Source organism: Callionymus lyra, chromosome 4 (assembly GCF_982586985.1).
Source record: "Callionymus lyra chromosome 4, fCalLyr1.hap1.1, whole genome shotgun sequence".
In the NCBI taxonomy this organism is placed as follows: domain Eukaryota; kingdom Metazoa; phylum Chordata; class Actinopteri; order Syngnathiformes; family Callionymidae; genus Callionymus; species Callionymus lyra.
In genome coordinates this window covers 8,569,030-8,590,495 of record NC_141821.1, presented here as the reverse complement: position 1 = coordinate 8,590,495, position 21,466 = coordinate 8,569,030, and the positions used below count along the sequence as shown (strand labels likewise).

The following is a 21,466-nucleotide window of genomic DNA, read 5'->3' as shown; positions in this document are numbered from 1 at the left end:
GGCGACTCATTAAGTACAAACGCTTCCCCTCCACAATAAGAGAAACTAGTTAACGTTAACCTTGGAACTATAAACCTCAAGGACGTTCACACCAGAGACTACATCCTAGTTGACCTGCGAACACCTCCGTGGAGCAGAAAACAAAGACTCATACAGTCAGGACTCGAACCCCCAGATTACATATAAACACTTTATTTTGGTGAGTAAAGTGGTGATAAAAGAGAAGTGCTGATGATGATCTTCATCATCCACGTACTGCATGTACACAGTAAGTGCTCAGAGTGGGTCCGGAAGGTTCTGTCGTTTACTCAACATTTGCAGAAGAAGCAAAAGGATCATATTTTTTCAGACATCAATGACATGAACGGAGGAAACAGGAAGTAAAATCGATGCCGTAATGTTTCGTTTTTCCCCACGTCTTGAAATGAGAGCAGAGTTGATGTGAGACCAGTGACCACGTAGCATGACTTTCACTTTTGGTTCACTGATCTGTTGCTTGAATGTTCACACTGGAGTCCATTTTTTTTCCCCACCGGCCCTACTCCACTAGACCACGTGTTTCCACCAGCACTGTACGTGGAAGCAGGTACTATTTTTGGTTCCTGCTCCGCTCGGGTTTCAAGCGAGTCCCGGACAGTGGAAAAGTTCACGCGAAGAACTGCTGCTCACTCAAGACTCATCTGTGCGACGCCAAACACCAGAAACAAGATCCCAGTTCCTGTTACTACCAAACAAGACATCAGCAACATTGTCTTTGAAACAAGAAGCGTTTTCCATCACAACCAGCTACAGTCGAGTTACTCCAAGCACTGGAACAGAAGGTGTTGGAACCAGTGGAAAAGAAGCGAGTAGAACATGTCGTGTAGAACATGTCGAGTAGAACATGTCGTGTAGAACATGTCGTGTAGAACATGTCGAGTAGAACATGTCGTGTAGAACATGTCGAGTAGAACATGTCCTTTAGAACATGTCGTGTAGAACATGTCGTGTAGAACATGTCGAGTAGAACATGTCGAGTAGAACATGTCGAGAAGAACGGGTCGAGTAGAACATGTCGTGTAGAACATGTCGAGTAGAACGGATCGAGAAGAACGGGTCGACTAGAACATGTCGTGTAGAACATGTAGAGGAGAACGGGTCGAGTAGAACGGGTCGAGTAGAACATGTCGAGTAGAACATGTCGTGTAGAACATGTCGTGTAGAACATGTAGAGTAGAACAGGTCGAGTAGAACGGGTCAAGTAGAACATGTCGAGTAGAACATGTCGAGTAGAACATGTCGAGAAGAACGGGTCGTGTAGAACATGTCGTGTAGAACATGTCGAGTAGAACATGTCGTGTAGAACATGTCGAGTAGAACATGTCCTGTAGAACATGTCGTGTAGAACATGTCGAGTAGAACATGTCGAGAAGAACGGGTCGTGTAGAACATGTCGAGTAGAACATGTCGAGTAGAACATGTCGTGTAGAACATGTCGTGTAGAACATGTCGTGTAGAACATGTCGAGTAGAACATGTCGAGAAGAACGGGTCGTGTAGAACATGTCGTGTAGAACATGTCGTGTAGAACATGTCGAGTAGAACATGTCGTGTAGAACATGTCGAGTAGAACATGTCCTGTAGAACATGTCGTGTAGAACATGTCGAGTAGAACATGTCGAGAAGAACGGGTCGTGTAGAACATGTCGAGTAGAACATTTCGAGTAGAACATGTCGTGTAGAACATGTCGAGTAGAACGGATCGAGAAGAACGGGTCGACTAGAACATGTCGTGTAGAACATGTAGAGTAGAACAGGTCGAGTAGAACGGGTCGAATAGAACATGTCGAGTAGAACATGTCGTGTAGAACATGTCGAGTAGAACATGTCCTGTAGAACATGTCGTGTAGAACATGTCGAGTAGAACATGTCGAGAAGAACGGGTCGTGTAGAACATGTCGAGTAGAACATTTCGAGTAGAACATGTCGTGTAGAACATGTCGAGTAGAACGGATCGAGAAGAACGGGTCGACTAGAACATGTCGTGTAGAACATGTAGAGTAGAACAGGTCGAGTAGAACGGGTCGAATAGAACATGTCGAGTAGAACATGTCGTGTAGAACATGTCGAGTAGAACATGTCGAGTAGAACGGGTCGAGTAGAACATGTCGTGTAGAACATGTCGAGTAGAACATGTCGAGAAGAACGGGTCGTGTAGAACATGTCGTGTAGAACATGTCGAGTAGAACATGTCGTGTAGAACATGTCGAGTAGAACATGTCCTGTAGAACATGTCGTGTAGAACATGTCGAGTAGAACATGTCAAGAAGAACGGGTCGTGTAGAACATGTCGAGTAGAACATGTCGAGTAGAACATGTCGAGTAGAACATGTCGTGTAGAACATGTCGAGTAGAACGGATCGAGAAGAACGGGTCGACTAGAACATGTCGTGTAGAACATGTAGAGTAGAACAGGTCGAGTAGAATGGGTCGAGTAGAACATGTCGAGTAGAACATGTCGTGTAGAACATGTCGAGTAGAACGGGTCAAGTAGAACATGTCGTGTAGAACATGTCGTGTAGAACATGTCGAGTAGAACATGTCGAGTAGAATGGGTCGAGTAGAACATGTCGTGTAGAACATGTCGAGTAGAACATGTCGTGTAGAACATGTCGAGTAGAACTGGGCGAGTAGAACGGGTCGAGTAGAAAATGTCGAGTAGAACATGTCGAGTAGAGTATGTCGAGTAGAACATGTCGAGTAGAACATGTCGAGTAGAACGGGTCGAGTAGAACGGGTCGAGTAGAACATGTCGAGTAGAACATGTCGTGTAGAACATGTCGTGTAGAACATGTCGAGTAGAACATGTCGTGTAGAACATGTCGAGTAGAACATGTCGTGTAGAACATGTCGAGTAGAACGGGTCGAGAAGAACGGGTCGAGTAGAACATGTCCAGTAGAACATGTCGAGTAGAACATGTCGTGTAGAACATGTCGAGTAGAACGGGTCGAGTAGAATATGTCATGTAGAACATGTCGAGTAGAACATGTCGAGTAGAACGGGTTGAGTAGAACATGTCGAGTAGAACATGTCGAGTAGAACATGTCGAGTAGAACGGGTCGAGTAGAACATGTCGTGTAGAACATGTCGTGTAGAACGGGTCGAGTAGAACATGTCGTGTAGAACATGTCGAGTAGAACATGTCGAGTAGAACATGTCGTGTAGAACGGGTCGAGTAGAACATGTCATGTAGAACATGTCGAGTAGAACGGGTCGAGTAGAACATGTCATGTAGAACATGTCGAGTAGAACATGTCGAGTAGAACGGTTTGAGTAGAACATGTCGAGTAGAACATGTCGAGTAGAACATGTCGAGTAGAACGGGTCGAGTAGAACATGTCGAGTAGAACATGTCGAGTAGAACGGGTCGAGTAGAACATGTCGTGTAGAACATGTCGTGTAGAACGGGTCGAGTAGAACATGTCGTGTAGAACATGTCGTGTAGAACGGGTCGAGTAGAACATGTCGAGTAGAACATGTCGAGTAGAACGGTTCGAGTAGAACGGGTCGAGTAGAACATGTCGAGTAGAACATGTCGTGTAGAACATGTCGAGTAGAACGGGTCGAGTAGAACATGTCGAGTAGAACGGGTCGAGTAGAACATGTCGAGTAGAACATGTCGAGTAGAACATGTCGAGTAGAACGGGTTGAGTAGAACATGTCGAGTAGAACATGTCGAGTAGAACGGGTCGAGTAGAACGTGTCGTGTAGAACATGTCGTGTAGAACGGGTGGAGTAGAACGGGTCGAGTAGAACGGGTCGAGTAGAACGGGTCGAGTAGAACATGTCGTGTAGAACATGTCGAGTAGAACATGTCGAGTAGAACATGTCGTGTAGAACATGTCGAGTGGAACATGTCGTGTAGAACGGGTCGAGTAGAACATGTCATGTAGAACATGTCGAGTAGAACGGGTCGAGTAGAACATGTCATGTAGAACATGTCGAGTAGAACATGTCGAGTAGAACATGTCGAGTAGAACGGTTTAAGTAGAACATGTCGAGTAGAACATGTCGAGTAGAACATGTCGAGTAGAACGGGTCGAGTAGAACATGTCGAGTAGAACATGTCGAGTAGAACGGGTCGAGTAGAACATGTCGTGTAGAACATGTCGTGTAGAACGGGTCGAGTAGAACATGTCGAGTAGAACATGTCGAGTAGAACGGTTCGAGTAGAACGGGTCGAGTAGAACATGTCGAGTAGAACATGTCGAGTAGAACGGTTAGAGTAGAACGGGTCGAGTAGAACATGTCAAGTAGAACATGTCGAGTAGAACATGTCGTGTAGAACATGTCGAGCAGAACGGGTCGAGTAGAACATGTCTAGTAGAACGGGTCGAGTAGAACATGTCGAGTAGAACATGTCGAGTAGAACATGTCGAGTAGAACGGGTCGAGTAGAACATGTCTTGTAGAACATGTCGAGTAGAACATGTCGAGTAGAACGGGTCGAGTAGAACGGGTCGAGTAGAACATGTCGAGTAGAACATGTCGAGTAGAACATGTCGAGTAGAACGGGTCGAGTAGAACATGTCTTGTAGAACATGTCGTGTAGAACATGTCGAGTAGAACATGTCGAGTAGAACATGCCGAGTAGAACGGGTCGAGTAGAACGGGTCGAGTAGAACATGTCGAGTAGAACATGTCGAGTAGAACATGTCGAGTAGAACATGTCGAGTAGGAAAAGTTCGAGTAGAACAAGTCGAGTTAAAAAAAAAGGTCCATTATCTGAAACGTACTCGGAGCACCTGTTGGAGGAACCTTCAAATTCAAGCTTTGGCTGGTTTGGCCAAGAGAGGTAATGAAATGTCAGCGACTCTCTGTAAATTTTAAAAGTCAGTTATACGGGAAGCGAAGGAAATAAAGCTGCAGTCAGAACCAGAGACTCTGGAGCCCACTTTGAGAACTTCAACAAAACTTCATGGGCGTCAGAGGCGCTTGTGACGTGACCACGAGTTCACCAAATCATGAGGCCAAAAAAAAAAGCAATAACGTAGAAGACGTACAGATCGCGCTAACACTGAGGCACCGCCTCGACGGGTCTTCTCTTCCCAGGACCGGGGGGTTCCCACGTTAGGTCGGGTGTCCCGACACGAACCCCGCTTGACTCCCGCTGTTCAAAATGGAAATGAGTCTGTCGTCGTCCGTGGACAGCAGGTGGTCCAGGTCCTCGAACTCGCGGGCGTGACTGTTGGACGGCACCTCGTTCATGGCCTCGGTCTGGAGGAGGGTGGTGATGCTGATGGGGTAGCTCATCCAGGTGCTCCCCGGCAGCTCTGAAGTGTTCTGGACCGCCGCGTGGTTCTGGGCGGAGGGCGGGGGGCAGTGGCCGGGCTGCACCTGCTGACAGGACGGGGGCTGCTGGCCGCCGCTCTCGCCCATCATGCTGGGGTTCAGGAGGTCCACAAAGTCGTCCATGTTGAGGCTGTCCAAGGTTCCTTGCGGATGGGACTCATTGAAGCTTGGGAAGTCTGGGATATCCTCCTCCATGATGGCCGCGTCCACCCGGAACTGAGAGCCGGGCAGGGCGAAGGTCTGGGAGGAGGACGCCGAGCTCCCCTGTGACGCCCCGGAGTCATGACCCATTTGGGAAGAAATATTTGGGAAGAAATCCTGGAGGTCGGACAGGTTGACGGTGGAGTAGTCCTGGTTGGCCGCGGGCGGGACGGAGGAAGAGGAAGGGGGCGGGGCCTGGCTCATGGAGTAGCTGGCCACGGTCGGGGCGTTGGGCTGTGGACCCAGTTTGAGGCTCTCCATGATCTTCCAGGTTTGAGTGGTGGTCGCCGACTCCATCTTGGGCTGGACTGAGAACATCTGGCTTGCCTGCATGTAGCTGAACACAGGTTTGGATGCGCCGACAGCAGAGGACGCCGCAGCAGCTGCAACACAAACGAGAAAAGAAGCCAAACATAAGTATGTATCGCGATACAATACATTAGGATACTGTAGTAACAAGTATATATGTGTAGTATTGTCCAGTACTTGACTCTGGTGTTGCAGAATTTACAGACCACATGACTCTTGGCGAAGTGGTAACTGCTTTCATTTGTTTTCAAACCAAAATATGTCCAAACATCAGCTTTAAAAGCTGCTGGACTCACTGTATCCTCTCGTCCTCAGTCATCGCTAGGATCTCAGTTAATTTGTAATTTGATCAATTCTACGATGTTTATTGGCAAGAATCTGGCGACACGATACAGGGACAAAAATACGATATATCAAGATACTGTAGTAACAAGGATATATGTCTAGTATTGTCGAGTACTTGACTCTGGTGTTGTGATAGTGTAGTAACAAGGATATATGTGTAGTATTGTCCAGTACTTGACTCTGGTGTTGTGATAGTGTAGTAACAAGTATATATGTGTAGTATTGTCCAGTACTTGACTCTGGTGTTGTGATAGTGTAGTAACAAGTATATATGTGTAGTATTGTGGAGTACTTGACTCTGGTGTTGTGATAGTGTAGTAACAAGTATATATGTGTAGTATTGTGGAGTACTTGACTCTGGTGTTGTGATAGTGTAGTAACAAGTATATATGTGTAGTATTGTCGAGTACTTGACTCTGGTGTTGTGATAGTGTAGTAACAAGTATATATGTGTAGTATTGTCGAGTACTTGACTCTGGTGTTGTGATACTGTAGTAACAAGTATATATGTGTAGTATTGTCGAGTACTTGACTCTGGTGTTGTAGTATTTACAGACCACATGACTCTTGACGAAGTCGTAACTGCTTTCATTTGTTTTCAAACCAAAATATGTCCAAAATATCAGCTTTAAAAGCTGCTATAGTCACTGTATCCTCTCGTCCTCAGTCATCGCCAAGATTTCATTGTTCCTTTAGCCGTGGGGACGTAATAACTGCTGCCATCTATAGGCCGGAAGTTTAATGAAGTTCAATATAATGTAAAATTATAAATAAACAAACCAAACAATATTATTTAATACACATAAATAAATGTTTGAATGAAAGCCCCCCCAACAAAAAAAAAAAAAATTCTAGTTGATTGTCGAGAAATGTGTCACTAAATCTTCAGCGTCCCAGTTTTCTCTGTTTCCGTCAAAGACATTTGATATTCAATCATTCATGTTCATCATTAACGGTGTAAAACATCGACGCTACTATACATCGCAATATTTCGTCCTGCTGTTCGTTGTCGATACACTGAGTGATTCATTTAAACAATAAAATGCTGCCTTTCAGATATCAGGACATATTCAGTTATATTTTGAAAGGTTGACATTTTAATTAAATACTTATAAAAAATAATTTAGTCAAGTTAAAAAAAACAGAGTTTGATATACTGTTTCCAACCATTGAAAAATATTACTTCATATATAAATATACCTCCCTAGATACCCCTAATAATACTACAATGAGCACATCTGTCCTGGATAAAGCAGATGTGAACCATGAGATGTATATATATATATATATTTTTTTAATTATACTTTCGTGAAGACACTCACCAGCCTGCGCAGACATGGAGGAGGACTTGGCCGGGACGGTTCTTCTGACCGGGCTGATGTGTCTTCTGTCGGGCGCCACAGTCACTGAGAGACACACACACACACACACACACACACACACAGACGTCACGACAGGAGAACCACAGGCGGGTTCTTAGGCGCTCAAGTACCTGTGGGCAGCAGGGGCCCCAACTTCAGACTCTGGAAGATGTCCCCCGTACGTTTCCTCTTCTCCGACAGCCTGTACTCGTCTGCAGGAAGAGGGAGGTCAGCCGGTGCGGCCGCCGACGTGAACGCCAGTCGTCGTTACCTGGATCCGAGGGCAGGAACTGGAAGTCCATGGGCTCGCTGACCTCCTTGTCGGACGGCCGCCGGAGCTGCATCTTGACCTTGACCGGCTCCGTGAGGTTGGTGTCTCTGTAGGCGGGCGTTCGGAAGACGATGGCCACCTGCCTGTGGACGTCGGCCTGCGAGAAGGTGCCTCGACCCTCCCAGGAGTCCTGGAAGAAGCGCACCTCGATGTCCTCTGAAGACGAGACAGACCGCGGTGAAGCCAGGATAAGAATCACGAGACACAAAAGTCGGTCATTTTGGTCAATGGTCTACAATCTATATTTTGGTTCTGAAGGATTAAGGCATGGACTGCTCTTCTTTTTTTTGTACCTTTCTGCACTTTGTCACAGAGCAGAAAGATTTCATCTCCTCCTTTGCAGGTTCCAGAGTGACGGTTGACTCTGCAGATCTTCAGCTCAGCAGTGTTCGGAGCTCCTGCGACATAAAGACACCAGTGGTTTTTTTTTAAATTGACAACCAGGGAAATTATAGTTTCATTTAAAGCTTAATCCACAAGTTTGTATCTACAACACTTGAGATTTTATAACACCATTTATTTTTTAACAAACTCGTAAAGTAAACAAATACACGTGAGATATGCGAGATGCAGTTACAGCGTTCTGACACAAGGGGGAGAAAATGAAACTAGATTATGGAACCCTGTTGCAATTTGCAGTTTCAACACTAGATGGCGTCAACCTTTGTTTGCATTACATACATCGACCGACATTCAGATAAATAAACATTAAAAAATAAATCATAGAGTTTTGTGTTTTACTCATTTTTTACTCACCCGTTTACAAGTTTTTGTTTTTAAAAGTTCACTTGACTGAAAGGAGCGTCTTTAACGTGTCAACAGTCACAAATGAATGTTTAAATCTTTTTTCAGACGACAGAACAGAATGTTCTTGTACCTGAATAAATGGATTAGAAACCAGAATGACTGATAATCTCTTTGAAGTTCTTTATGTCTCAACCACCAAACTTACTCCAGACATGTCAGCCTTTAATCCAAGAATGAAAAAAAATAAATACATGAATTGTCTTGACTTGTTGTAGATGAAAGATATCGATGGACACAAGAAGCCAACATCGTTCCGGAGACTAAATCTTTGTTTACCAAAAAGGAAGTAGGATTCAGGGGCTTCATGTACTAAGGGTTTCTACGCACAAAAAACACATGGACCTACTTTTCCACGTCAAAATCCAAAAAAACGTAATATTTTAATTCGCTATTTTACGCTATTCAGAAAAAATGTAAAGGAATTATGAGCTTGTTTCTTCAAGTCTTTCTCTACGAGAGTCACAGACGTTCTTGTGAAACAACATCACGTCCGTTTGATCAAACTAAAGCAGAATAAAAGCAGCTAAAGTTTCCCTCACGTGATCAGAAGGATCTCCTTTGAAAAACACACACAAATCCACCGTCACATGATTTGTTCATTTGTGATTTGTAAACAAAAGGCTTTTATTGTATAAATGTAACAATGATTTGCACGTGTGTTGATCAGCTGTGACACACATTCATATGAGGCTCAGACCATCATCACTACTCACTGCTTTAAGTTACTGATTTACAGTTTGTTTCTTGTTAAACTGCATTTTAAAGTGTCTTTGTAAATAAAGTATTCGCATTAATAAATGTGTATTGAAAATATAAACATTTACACCGGAGCTCGTCTGCACTCATTTAAAATGTGATCCACGTCAGAATACCTGTGCATTAACCTTTTTTTTAATTTATATTCTGTTTAGTTTCAGTTAATCATTGAAGTATTATTGTCTTAATTAATGTCTTTTCCACCACATTCATGTTTTGCATCGTGGCTCAGAGAGAACCACGATTTAATTTATGCTGTATGTCTCCATACAGGCATATTTGACGATAAAAAAACTAGAACTTGAAATGTGATCCAGTAAAAATTCATGTTTTCAAAGAAAAAAAATCACTGGTTAATTAAAATATGTAAATGAGGGCGTGGAAAGGGACGAACGAGTCTGTGATTAATTCCATGTTGATTGTGCTTATATTTATGTGCACGAGCAGATGTTTTTGTACGTGCCCCATTGTCTGGATTTGAGTAAACGACCGTTTTTAGTAGAAAATCCTCAAGCTTCTTTGTTCATTAGAGATAAGATTTCTAAAGTTTCTTTAATCTTGGAGGCTCAATGTATCTGAATTATATCCATGTTTGTCTTTCATCAATGGCATCGAATTCCTTTACTTCAACATAGGGCTGAACGATTATAGAAAAAAATATAATTGGGATTATTTTCCGAAATATTGCCATTTCGATTATTTATGCGATACATTTTTCAATGTCCTCTTTTTTATGCATTTTTTTTTAATCTAATTCAATAAATGATTAAGGTAAGGTAAGGTAAAACTTTATTGATCTTGAAATTGTTTTTTACCAATAGCCAGCAGTTTTTTATAAACAATAAAAAATGATACATAAAAAATAAAATAAGAAGAAGAACATAAAGAGGAAGAACAAGATGATACAATCTAAGTCTAAAGATAAGATAAAGAACATAGGTCAAAGAAAAACAACAAAGACAAAGGATATAAAGACTAACATAGAACAGAACATCCAGATACTCTCACTGCACTCCTGCCCCCGAACTCAGAATTGTACAATTTAATAGCCCGAGGAATGAATGAGTCCCTGAGTCTATTTGTTTTGCACCTGGGTAGGAGCATTCGTGCACTCGTGAATTTAATTTGTGATTAAATCAAATGTGATTAATTGTTCAGCCCTACTTCGACATCCGTTTTACTCTTTCTAAAAGATTCTCTATCATTTTCGACACGGATCATTTCTCCTCTTAAACACCGACATCTTCATCAGCATGAACATTGATCTACTTTGATAATAAACATCAAATCTCGGCAGCTTCCTTGAATCATCGACACCGAAACGCTGACCAAAACCTGAATATTCTTGTAATTCTGACTCAACGTTTGAACGACAAAAACCTATATATAGTCGACCAAAACTTCAACTAGTTTGTAATTTGCGGCGTCATGCAGAGCGTTTTCACATCCGGAACCACACGAGTGAGTTTTGTTTAGCGAGAGGTTTCCACAACAACTTCTGTGCAAAGATCAAAGTGCAGCCACGGAACCTTCTCCCCCCTGTTTCCGAGAGCATGCTGAGTCACTCACGGTTGTCGTAGATGGGCTGCGAGACCACCGGCTCCAGTGGAAACAGATCCCCTGTGGGCAGCGTGATGGAGGCCTGGAAGCAAAGTCTCACTGAATTCAGGTCAAAGTCTTCCTCCCACACCTTTTTCTCAGGGACTTTGGTCAGGACACAAAGAAAAAGAAGGGGGTGTTACCGAGCAGTGGGTGGTACCCTGGTTTCTCAAGACACTCTCACTTAAGAAACGAAACAACAGATGAAAGCACGACTCACTCTTGAAAGGATTATTATTGGTGTGCAGTCTGCAAGTGATGGCGTCGACCACATCCTTCTTCTTCACGCACTGAATGCCCAGGTTCTGAAAGCTGAGGCGATGACAGTAAACACTCGTGTCACATGAGCGCGACTCAAAGATGGTGGACAGGATAGAAACCACGTTTTTACTCATAGGTTTCAGAAGCGGCACATTTCCCGTCCGTTTCCTGTTATGATGACATACATTAATATAAACAATACATGTACTCGATTCTTTACTAATATTGGGATCCATGAGTTTGTAAAAATCAAAGCAAAAATGTTGATCAACAATAAAACTTCTACTAAAAATGTGAAACGTATCACAACGATACGATATATTGATACATTGTGATACTTTAATAACAGAGTAGTATTGTCCAGTACTTGACTCTGGTGTTGTGATAGTGTAGTAACAAAGATATATGTGTAGTATTATCCAGTACTTGACTCTGGTGTTGTGATAGTGTAGTAACAAGTATATATGTGTAGTATTGTCCAGTACTTGACTCTGGTGTTGTGATAGTGTAGTAACAAAGATATATGTGTAGTATTGTCCAGTACTTGACTCTGGTGTTGTGATAGTGTAGTAACAAAGATATATGTGTAGTAATGTCCAGTACTTGACTCTGGTGTTGTGATAGTGTAGTAACAAAGATATATGTGTAGTGTTGTCCAGTACTTGACTCTGGTGTTGTGATAGTGTAGTAACAAAGATATATGTGTAGTATTGTCCAGTACTTGACTCTGGTGTTGTGATAGTGTAGTAACAAAGATATATGTGTAGTATTATCCAGTACTTGACTCTGGTGTTATGATAGTGTAGTAACAAGGATATGTGTGTAGTATTGTCCAGTACTTGACTCTGGTGTTGTGATAGTTTAGTAACAAGAATATACTGTATGTGTAGTATTATCCAGTACTTGACTCTGGTGTTGTGATAGTGTAGTAACAAGTATATATGTGTAGTATTGTCCAGTACTTGACTCTGGTCAAACATCAGCTTTAAAAGCTGCTCCGCTGTATCCTCTCGTCCTCAGTCATAGCAGAGGTCTCGCAGGATTTGAATGCCCCTTTAGATGCGGAGGACATAATTACTGCTGCCATCTACTTTATTCACAATATAAAAAACAACAAATGCTGTAAATATTTGCATGTTAATTATATATTGAAATATATCATGATTTAATTTTACAAACAATGAATTGCAATGTAAACCATAAGAGAATTATGGGATTTTTCTGAATTAAAATAATAATAATGTGTGCAATGGTGCAGGATCTTTAAAAAATGTGTAAAAACAGTGTATCAATATTTTCTCACACTACAAAATTCTACATTATAAAAACTTGTAATTCAAGATCGCATGAATAATCTTATTTCATCTTTTAAATGTTTTAAATGGCCGGGGGGAGAGGAGAAATGAATAGAGGAGTTGTGAGACAGACGAAACAAAGCTACAGAATACAATAATATAGTCAGTTACAGGTTAACGTTTCATTTTGAAACATGAAACAGGTATTTTAAAGAATCAGTAACTGGTAAAAGCAATAAATGAATTTCTCATTTCCTAATCAGCTGTAAAAAAAAAAACTTCATTACACAACAAAAGTTTTAATATAAATGTACGCAATATAAATCTTTATTTAAATCTCTTTATTTCAAAGTACGACTGTTAATTTTTGTCTGCGGGTGACGAGATAAAAATCATAGACTCGAGTCAAACAACTTCAGTTGTGTTACAGGAAGTCTTGAAGATCTGACCGACTGATGCAAACAGAAACTTTAGAACCTTTTAAGGTAAGTTTTTACACAAACCTTGTTTCTCTATAGTGGTTCTCTATAGTGGTTCGAGTATAAAAAAATAAAATAAAATAAAATAACCAAATAAAAAGAGCGAGAGAAGGGAGGAGAAGATAAAGTCGATTATGGGTCTTAAACTTGATGATAGAAGCTGAAATTATTGAAATCATCCCTATTTAAAATGTATTAATAATGGTTTGTATTGCATTTTCATGGGGTCCTCCACCCCCCACTGTGCCCCCTTTCCATGGACCTCCACCATTAAACTTTTTTAAGAATTTGGTCTTCATCAAAACTGGGATAAATTTGTTGAATTAAAAAGAACAAGAGATTAAATTCTGGAAATGTCCATTACTCACCATGTACTATACATGGTTGACATGTCATCAAAATGGGACGCATTTGACTTTTAACAGGGGTCTTCTTCCACACGACGTTAAGGTGAGGCAGACACACAGACTGCCTCACCTTACACACGTAGTATTTTTATATTTCATGACTCACTTCTGACCCGGTCACAAAACAGTGCTTTGCTCGTAGGCAGCGCTAATCACCGTTGGCAGATAACAAAGCAAACATCCAAGTTAGTTAATCTTTCACTCGTCTCTAAACGTCGCTTCCACCGACCAGCGTTGCCATGTTGACGACAGACCTCGAGGCGACGACAGACCTCGAGTCGACGACAGACCTCGAGTCGACGACAGACCTCGAGTCGACGACAGACCTCGAGTCGACGACAGACCTCGAGTCGACGACAGACCTCGAGTCGACGACAGACCTCGGGTCGACGACAGACCTCGGGTCGACGACAGACCTCGAGGCGACGACAGACCTCGAGTCGACGACAGACCTCGAGTCGACGACAGACCTAGAGTCGGCGACAGACCTCGAGGCGACGACAGACCTCGAGTCGGCGACAGACCTCGAGTCGGCGACAGACCTCGAGTCGGCGACAGACCTCGAGTCGGCGACAGACCTCGAGTCGGCGACAGACCTCGAGTCGGCGACAGACCTCGAGTCGACGACAGACCTCGAGTCGGCGACAGACCTCGAGGCGACGACAGACCTCGAGTCGGCGACAGACCTCGAGTCGGCGACAGACCTCGAGTCGGCGACAGACCTCGAGTCGGCGACAGACCTCGAGTCGGCGACAGACCACGAGTCGGCGACAGACCTCGAGGCGACGACAGACCTCGAGTCGACGACAGACCTCGAGGCGACGACAGACCTCGAGTCGACGACAGACCTCGAGTCGGCGACAGATGCAAACAGAAACTTTAGAACCCGAGACCTCGAGTCGGCGACAGACCTCGAGTCGACGACAGACCTCGAGTCGGCGACAGACCTCGAGGCGACGACAGACCTCGAGTCGGCGACAGACCTCGAGTCGACGACAGACCTCGAGGCGACGACAGACCCCGAGGCGATGACAGACCTCGAGGCGACGACAGACCTCGAGGCGACGACAGACCACGAGTCGGCGACAGACCTCGAGTCGGCGACAGACCTCGAGTCGGCGACAGACCTCGAGGCGACGACAGACCTCGAGGCGACGACAGACCTCGAGGCGACGACAGACAGACAGCAGCAGCGCGACTGGTTAAGAGGGCGGAGCTACACCCGGAGCTCCAGATTACCTGTGGATCCTCCTCTCCTGCAGGTCGGCTTCGTAGTAGCCGTGCTTGCAGTCTTTGCCCACGAGCTCGTGAGGGTGAGGTTTGTACGGAGCGTTCTTGGACACCAGGGAGATGCGGACGCGAAGAGGACCGCTGTAGTTGTGCACCTGCGACACATGACCGAATAAATGACATTTACATGAAAGACGTCGATCAAATCTAGTTTAAATCTGATACTTTACTACTACATTTACACCTTTCTTTACGTTTACCAATATAGAAAATATTTATATCTACCCAAGATTAACCTCTAAAACGGTAGTTTGCGTAGATTTTTAATAGTTTTTTGGGAAGTAAAATACTTGTTTTGCACTATCCTGGTAAAAACAAATATAGTATTGAAAAAATATATATTATTATACCAATATTTTTAATTTTTTTTTTCATCGAGAGGAACATTTTTTGTGATAAAAACATTGTTTTCTTTCGTTGAGCTATTATTGTGTAAATGTTTAATGACTTGAATGAATTTTCTGACTCTTTTCTAAACTTTTATAATGTTTGCACTTAATGTCCCTTTTTTTTTTTTTTTTATTATTTAAATAATTTAAACTTTATTTCTTTATTTAACCATGCTTGGTTTTTTCACATAAACAATAAAACAAAACACTGTTGTTCTAGAAATACAAGGTGGGAGGGCAGCCTGTCCCAGCTACTCAGGGTGAGACGCAGGGCGACACCTGAACAAGTTGCAAAGGACGCAGACAGACAAGAGTAGTTTTGAAAACACTCCCATCATTTTCGGACTGCGGGAGGAAACCGGAGTGCCCAGAGTAAACCCACACATGTACGGGGTGGAAACACTACTTTTTGATGCACGTCTTCATTACCAATGGTTTAGTGTTTTTCTAAATCGTCTCTTAAGGATTGTGACATAAACTTGTTGTTTTTATACACAAAGCCAGACCTGCCTTAATCTCAGGTTATCGAGGTAAATATGTTTTATTACGTTTGAATTGTCCTTTTAAATAAAATAAACTGAAACTGAATGTCGTTTTAACCCGAGAACTATGGGATATGCAACGCATGACGACGTCATTTTAAATATATATGGAACACTTTCCATTTTTAACACGTGAGATGAAAAGTACTTGGACTGCAGCGTTGACTCATCTCGAGAACCGCGATCATATCTCGCACAAATACATGTCGAGAGACAAACTATGAGAATGAACACAAATCATGCGCGATCGACGTTTAAGTCATTGTTGAAAGTTTGAGATTAATCATCGGTTTTAACCATTTATTAACTCACTCTTAGAATATTAAGAAGCTAATAACCATTGTAATTACTAATAAAAGAGAGACCATCGATAAAAAAAAGAAAAGGATGCAAACATTTCATTGATATCCTTGTTGACAATAATAAAGATGTTATCGTTGCATTAAGGGATGAAGCGAGTGGTCTCACCTTGATAGCTGGATGAGTCTTGGTGGTCTCGTTGCTCTTCTCTCCGGGGATGCTGCCGGCCGACCTGCCCTCGCACTTGTACCTGAACCTCATCCCTCTGGCCTTGGGCTGCTCGATGATCATGATGTAGGGGTTTGTTTGGACTGACGGGAGGAAGACGTTAGAAGAGTTACCCGTGTGTGCTCAGTGTGTCGTGTTAGAAGATGTCAATCAATTCCTTTCACGGTTCTCCATCAATGTATTGATTCCCTAAGTATCATAATTGATTCTTATTTAACCATAGTTCTTTTACAGTATAGATAGATACTTTATTTATGTTGCCCGGAAGCAATAACACATCAATTTACAATTTAATTTAGTGTTTAAAATAAAATAATGTGATTTTTTTTATTTACAATAAACATGAAAAATATTTACGAGTTTGCTCATTTTTGTGTTGAAATTTAACTTCCAGGCCGCTAGATGGCAACAGTCATTATCTGCAGCTAACGTAAGAATGAAATCCTGTGAGATCCCGGCGATGACTGAGGACAAGAGGATACAGTTTGGAAATATTTTGGTTTTTAAATTCTGCAACACCAAAGTAATAGTACTCGACAATTTTACAAATATATCCTTGTTCCTACGGTATCACATTATATGGTAACTTTGTACCTGTTGGTTACATTTTCATGACATCAAGACATACTACGATTGAGAGTTTCCAGAATCTTACCTGGGTTGATGGCATCCCATCCATACACACCTGGAAAACAGAAGATGTGATGCAATTACATAGAGTTAAGAACAAATATTCTCCGAAGTGTAATAATATTTGGCCTTCGAGGTAATACTTAACGACCACTGGCACGATGCTATGAACGCATTAGCAACTAACTCGGGAATTAAAAAATATTTTTGGAAGGCGACGTCTATTTTCCCACAAGATAAACTACGATTTCTGCTTCAAGTGGCGGCGAAAGGATCGTTCAGGCAGTAAATCATCGATGACAGTAAAAGTGTATCCGGTTCATTTACAAAATACTACTTTATTGAACACAGAGTAGATCAGTATGATGATAATAATAATACATTTAACTTTCATCGACTGATCTCGAAGTGTTGCACAGTTAATACAAGAAACGTCACAATGAAAATACAAAACCAGGATTTGAATTAAAACAATCACATCTAATTAAACATCAAAATAAGTTTTCATCTTAAGAAAAGATAGTACAAATAAACCTGAGCTACAATTCAAGTTGTCTTCATGCACTTTTCTTGATAGTCCACGACATGGACTTGAATGGTCGCCGTTCACCGAAGGATACCATTATTAGTAAATAGGTTTATTTTTATTATTTTTAAAAATAAAAAAAGTTCACTTTTACCATTGAAATATAAAGTAGGCCAGACATAAGGATTTATTTATTTTTATACATGTTTGAAGAAAATAATTCCAATTTTCTGTTGTTGTAAGTTTTTTTTAATATTTTAATGGTTTTAGTAGACAAAGAAAATGTATGAATAGTAAACGCTTGTTTAACAGAAGTCAGTTTTATTTTTAATTTAAATGTAACTTTTGTAAAATGTTAAGTCATATCAATCTCCGTTCGTTCTGTGGCGGTTTTAACTTGTTTAGATCCTGTTTTTGTTCAATAAATATCAACGCTGGCCCATGACTTTGTGTGACGTTTTTCATTTGTTTTGCTCAACTCTAGATTCAAGTTTAAAACACAACCAAACCTCCTGTCACACGTTACAGTTGGAGTAAAAAACCTTGATGGTGTAAACATTCCCTGTCACCTTATGACACACTCAGAGCAAAATATGACACATCGAGTGTCATGTGGGGCGACTGAGTGTTTTAAGTGATACATATACTTTATGTCCTGCACTTGTACTTAAATTTAATCAATGATATACTTTATTGTCTAAGAATAATTGGTTGATATATTTTATCGGACATTTCTGTAAATACAGCCATTTTCAAGTCCTATTTAGAAATAAACGTGTATTTTGAAATCAGGGTTTTCATTCAATGAAAGGGCGTCTTAGTTATTCTTTCTCAAACAGTTTAATCACATACTGAACTATTTTTAACGTTACATAAATATAAACGTTTTTAGATAAATCACGGTCGCCCAGGATCACTTTTTAAAGGCTTTGTACTCCATTGTAAAAACTGTAAAATATCACTTTTTTTATTTGTATGTATTTGTACATTCTCTCATTCATTCATTCATTTTCTACCGCTTTATCCCGGGGTCGGGGTCGGGGTCGCGGGGAGACTGGAGCCTATCCCAGTATCATAGGGCGAGAGGCAGGGGACACGCTGGACAGGACACCTGTCAGTCACAGGGCACACAAAGACAGACAACCATTCACACACACACTCATACCTGCAGACAATTTCCCCAAAGTTCTCAATCAACCTCTGCATGTTTCTGGACTGTGGGAGGAAACCGGAGTGCCCGGAGTAAACCCACGCAACACGGGGAGAAAATACAAACTACACACAGGAAGGTTGGCTCTGCTGTTTTATCGGCCAAATATGTACTTAATTTCTACATTTTAAAATGTACCTACTAGAAAGTCAGTAAATGACCCTTGTAAAAAAGTAGATACAAATCAAAACATTGTATTAAATAGAAAAAATATTGGCTATTTAAATGTTTAATAAAGATGAAATTATCTTTAAAAATGTGGCTTCTTAAATGGGTAACGCTACCACAGAAAAAATAAAAATCTGATTTAGATATTTATTCACACGATTCATTTTTTTCCCTCCAAATTGTCTTCTCTAAACTGTAGGGTCGCATCAAGGGTGTGAAAGGGGGCCACATGAGGGTTGCAGACCCCCTGGTTCAGGAAGTCAAAATTTCCAATACGGTCAAAAGTTCGACCGGCAGCCAATATTCCCGTAAAACCAGCACAAAAGAAGAAAAAGTGCAGAACAAAGTCAACAATGACAACAGGGTGTTGCAAGAGGTGTCGGGTTTCAAGTGGTGTTTGTGATGAGCTTCTATTGTGGAGCCTCCAGTTTCAGATGTTCCACACACCGGTCCTGAGGGGCCAGGTGAGCTGCTCGAGGGTCCGTGAGCGACCAGACGCACAACTTTCACTTTTAAAAAAAGTTGATCAAAAATCTTTTGTTTACAACAATATTTGATTCAAATGACAATGTTGTGACAGTGTGTTATGGGTTAAAAAAACGTGTTCATGACTGATATAAAAACATTTAGACACAGACTCTTTTTTTTTAATTTAGTTAAAAACACATTTTGACTTATTCAGGATTAATTTTGATTATAGTTTCCATGTTTGTATCTCATTTCAAAAAAAACTTTTCTACCTTCTAACTTTTTGAACTGCAGTTGTGCCTTTCAATGTTGTTTTTTAAAATCTGTTTTTTTATGTCACTGTTGTTTGGCGCCTTATAAATAAAAGTATTTATTTATTATTATTTAAAAAGTTTGACTTTCGCTTGCGTCTCTTGGTGGAATTGATGTGGGCGTTTGCCGCATTCCGCCGAATATACCGATCTATTAATAGAGATTAAACACAAACCAAACTCGCTCAAGTGGGTTTTATATTCGCCGAACTGTCAAGAAAGTCCCACCTGAGCCCCGGGACCAAGAGGATCCAGATTTCACATCCATTAAGATAATAAAAGACACAGAAACACGCTGGCGTTGCGGGTTTTTTCAACGTAGTCTGGCGACCATCGGCCCCATGCGTAGAACGGGGGTTATTTTCTACGCAAAAACATCTGGGATGACGCACAAAAAAGTGCGGAATCAGGCGTGAAATCACGAAATGGAGGATTTTGATTCAGTTGCAGGTGTTACGAGGGAGAAAAGTCGGACTTCCGTGTGTTAGCTGGCGGGCGAAGACTCCTCCTGGTCGCGGGGTTTCCCCCGGAGCGCAAAAAACAAGCACCAGAACCGAGTCGAACCTCCCGTTAAACGACAGAAAAACGCGACAAAAGTCTTGAACTTACTCTCCATGGCTGCGCCCTGTTGGTAAGAGTCCGTCTGGGGTGTTTTCTGGACCAGTTTGTGGATCTTTTCTCGGGTGTTTTTTTTGTTTTGCAGAGGACGAGGTTCGAGGCGCAGCGACTTGAAAACTTCTGACGTACAGTAGCGACAGTGGTTCCTCCCACTGTGACGCAGCTGTCAATCCTCCTCGTGAGACGAGACGTCACTTCCGGCCAGCGCTGTGGATTGTAATGTTGCGCAATATCGAACAACTATAAATGTGTAAGCAATTAAGTAAGTCATTTTTATTTATATAGCGCTTTTCCAGACCAGGGTCAAAAAGCGCTTAAACAATCAAAACAATATTCAATAAAGTACATACTTCAAAGGTCAAGATAAAACTGATAACACAACAGGAGTTCCAGAAAATCAAGGAAAATCATAAATAAAAACGACTTCAGATGTTTCTTGAAGGAGTCAGTAGATCATCAAACTCAGAGATCGTTCCAAAGCTTAGGAGCAACAGTCTGGAAGGATTTCTCTCCTCTGGTCCTGAAGCGTGTTCAGGAACCATCAGTAGATTCTGATCCACAGACCTCAGAGCCCGAGCTGGGGTGTAAGTCTGGATCAGTTCACTGATGGAAGGTCTGACCATGAATAGATCTGAAAGTAAGAACCAGAATTTTAAAGTTGATCCTGAAAGAAACTGGAAGCCAGTGAAGAGTTTTTAAGGATCGGAGAAATGTGAGTTCTTCTACTAGAGCAGGTCGGAATTGTGATTTCGATTAAGATGAAGAAAATGTATGGACGTGAATGTGAAGCATCGGCTTTAACGTTTAAACAGCGGATTTTAACGGCATCAAAATCAATCAATAATTTGAAGAAAAAAAATACAAAAATTCAAGCATTGTTGTTTTTTTTAAATTGGTTACATTGAATATTTTTTTTCTGTTGAAATGTACACATTCATTTATCTATCCGTTAAAACAAATGTAACAAAAACAGTGCTTGAAATTTTATCGAAGTCAGAGTTTTATGAATTCACATTTTCTTCCACAGAAATGTGATTTAAAAATGATTGATGAAATTTATCCCACTTGTATTAAAATATTCGTTTATTAACTCTTAAAGTGAATAGAAAATGTATATACCTTGCTTTTTGTTTTCATAAATATTCATACAACTCTGAATTTAGAATTTAAACTTACATTGTTGTTTTATCAAAACCAAGATTAAAATAAAAAATCATGAATTTAAAAGAAAGAAGCACTCAAAATATTAACATTCACATTTACAAATTGTAAGTATAACATTGATCAAGATTTAAAAAGCAAATT

The 21,466-nt window shown here is 41.3% G+C and overlaps 1 protein-coding gene across 1 annotated transcript; it reads right to left on the bottom strand.

Annotated features, from left to right (window-relative positions):
• Positions 1 to 176: 176 nt before the first annotated feature.
• On the bottom strand, positions 177 to 20,301 carry rela (RELA proto-oncogene, NF-kB subunit a). Its single transcript, XM_087788651.1, has 11 exons — positions 20,153 to 20,301; positions 16,886 to 16,915; positions 16,171 to 16,313; positions 14,721 to 14,866; positions 11,260 to 11,351; positions 11,010 to 11,144; positions 8,171 to 8,275; positions 7,818 to 8,033; positions 7,678 to 7,758; positions 7,508 to 7,591; positions 177 to 5,914 (listed from the first exon to the last, which is right to left on the bottom strand). The coding sequence occupies exons 1-11, from the start codon at positions 20,157 to 20,159 to the stop codon at positions 5,109 to 5,111; spliced, it is 1,845 nt and encodes a 614-aa protein (XP_087644777.1). The 5' UTR covers positions 20,160 to 20,301; the 3' UTR covers positions 177 to 5,108.
• Between the last annotated feature and the right edge of the window lie 1,165 nt (positions 20,302 to 21,466).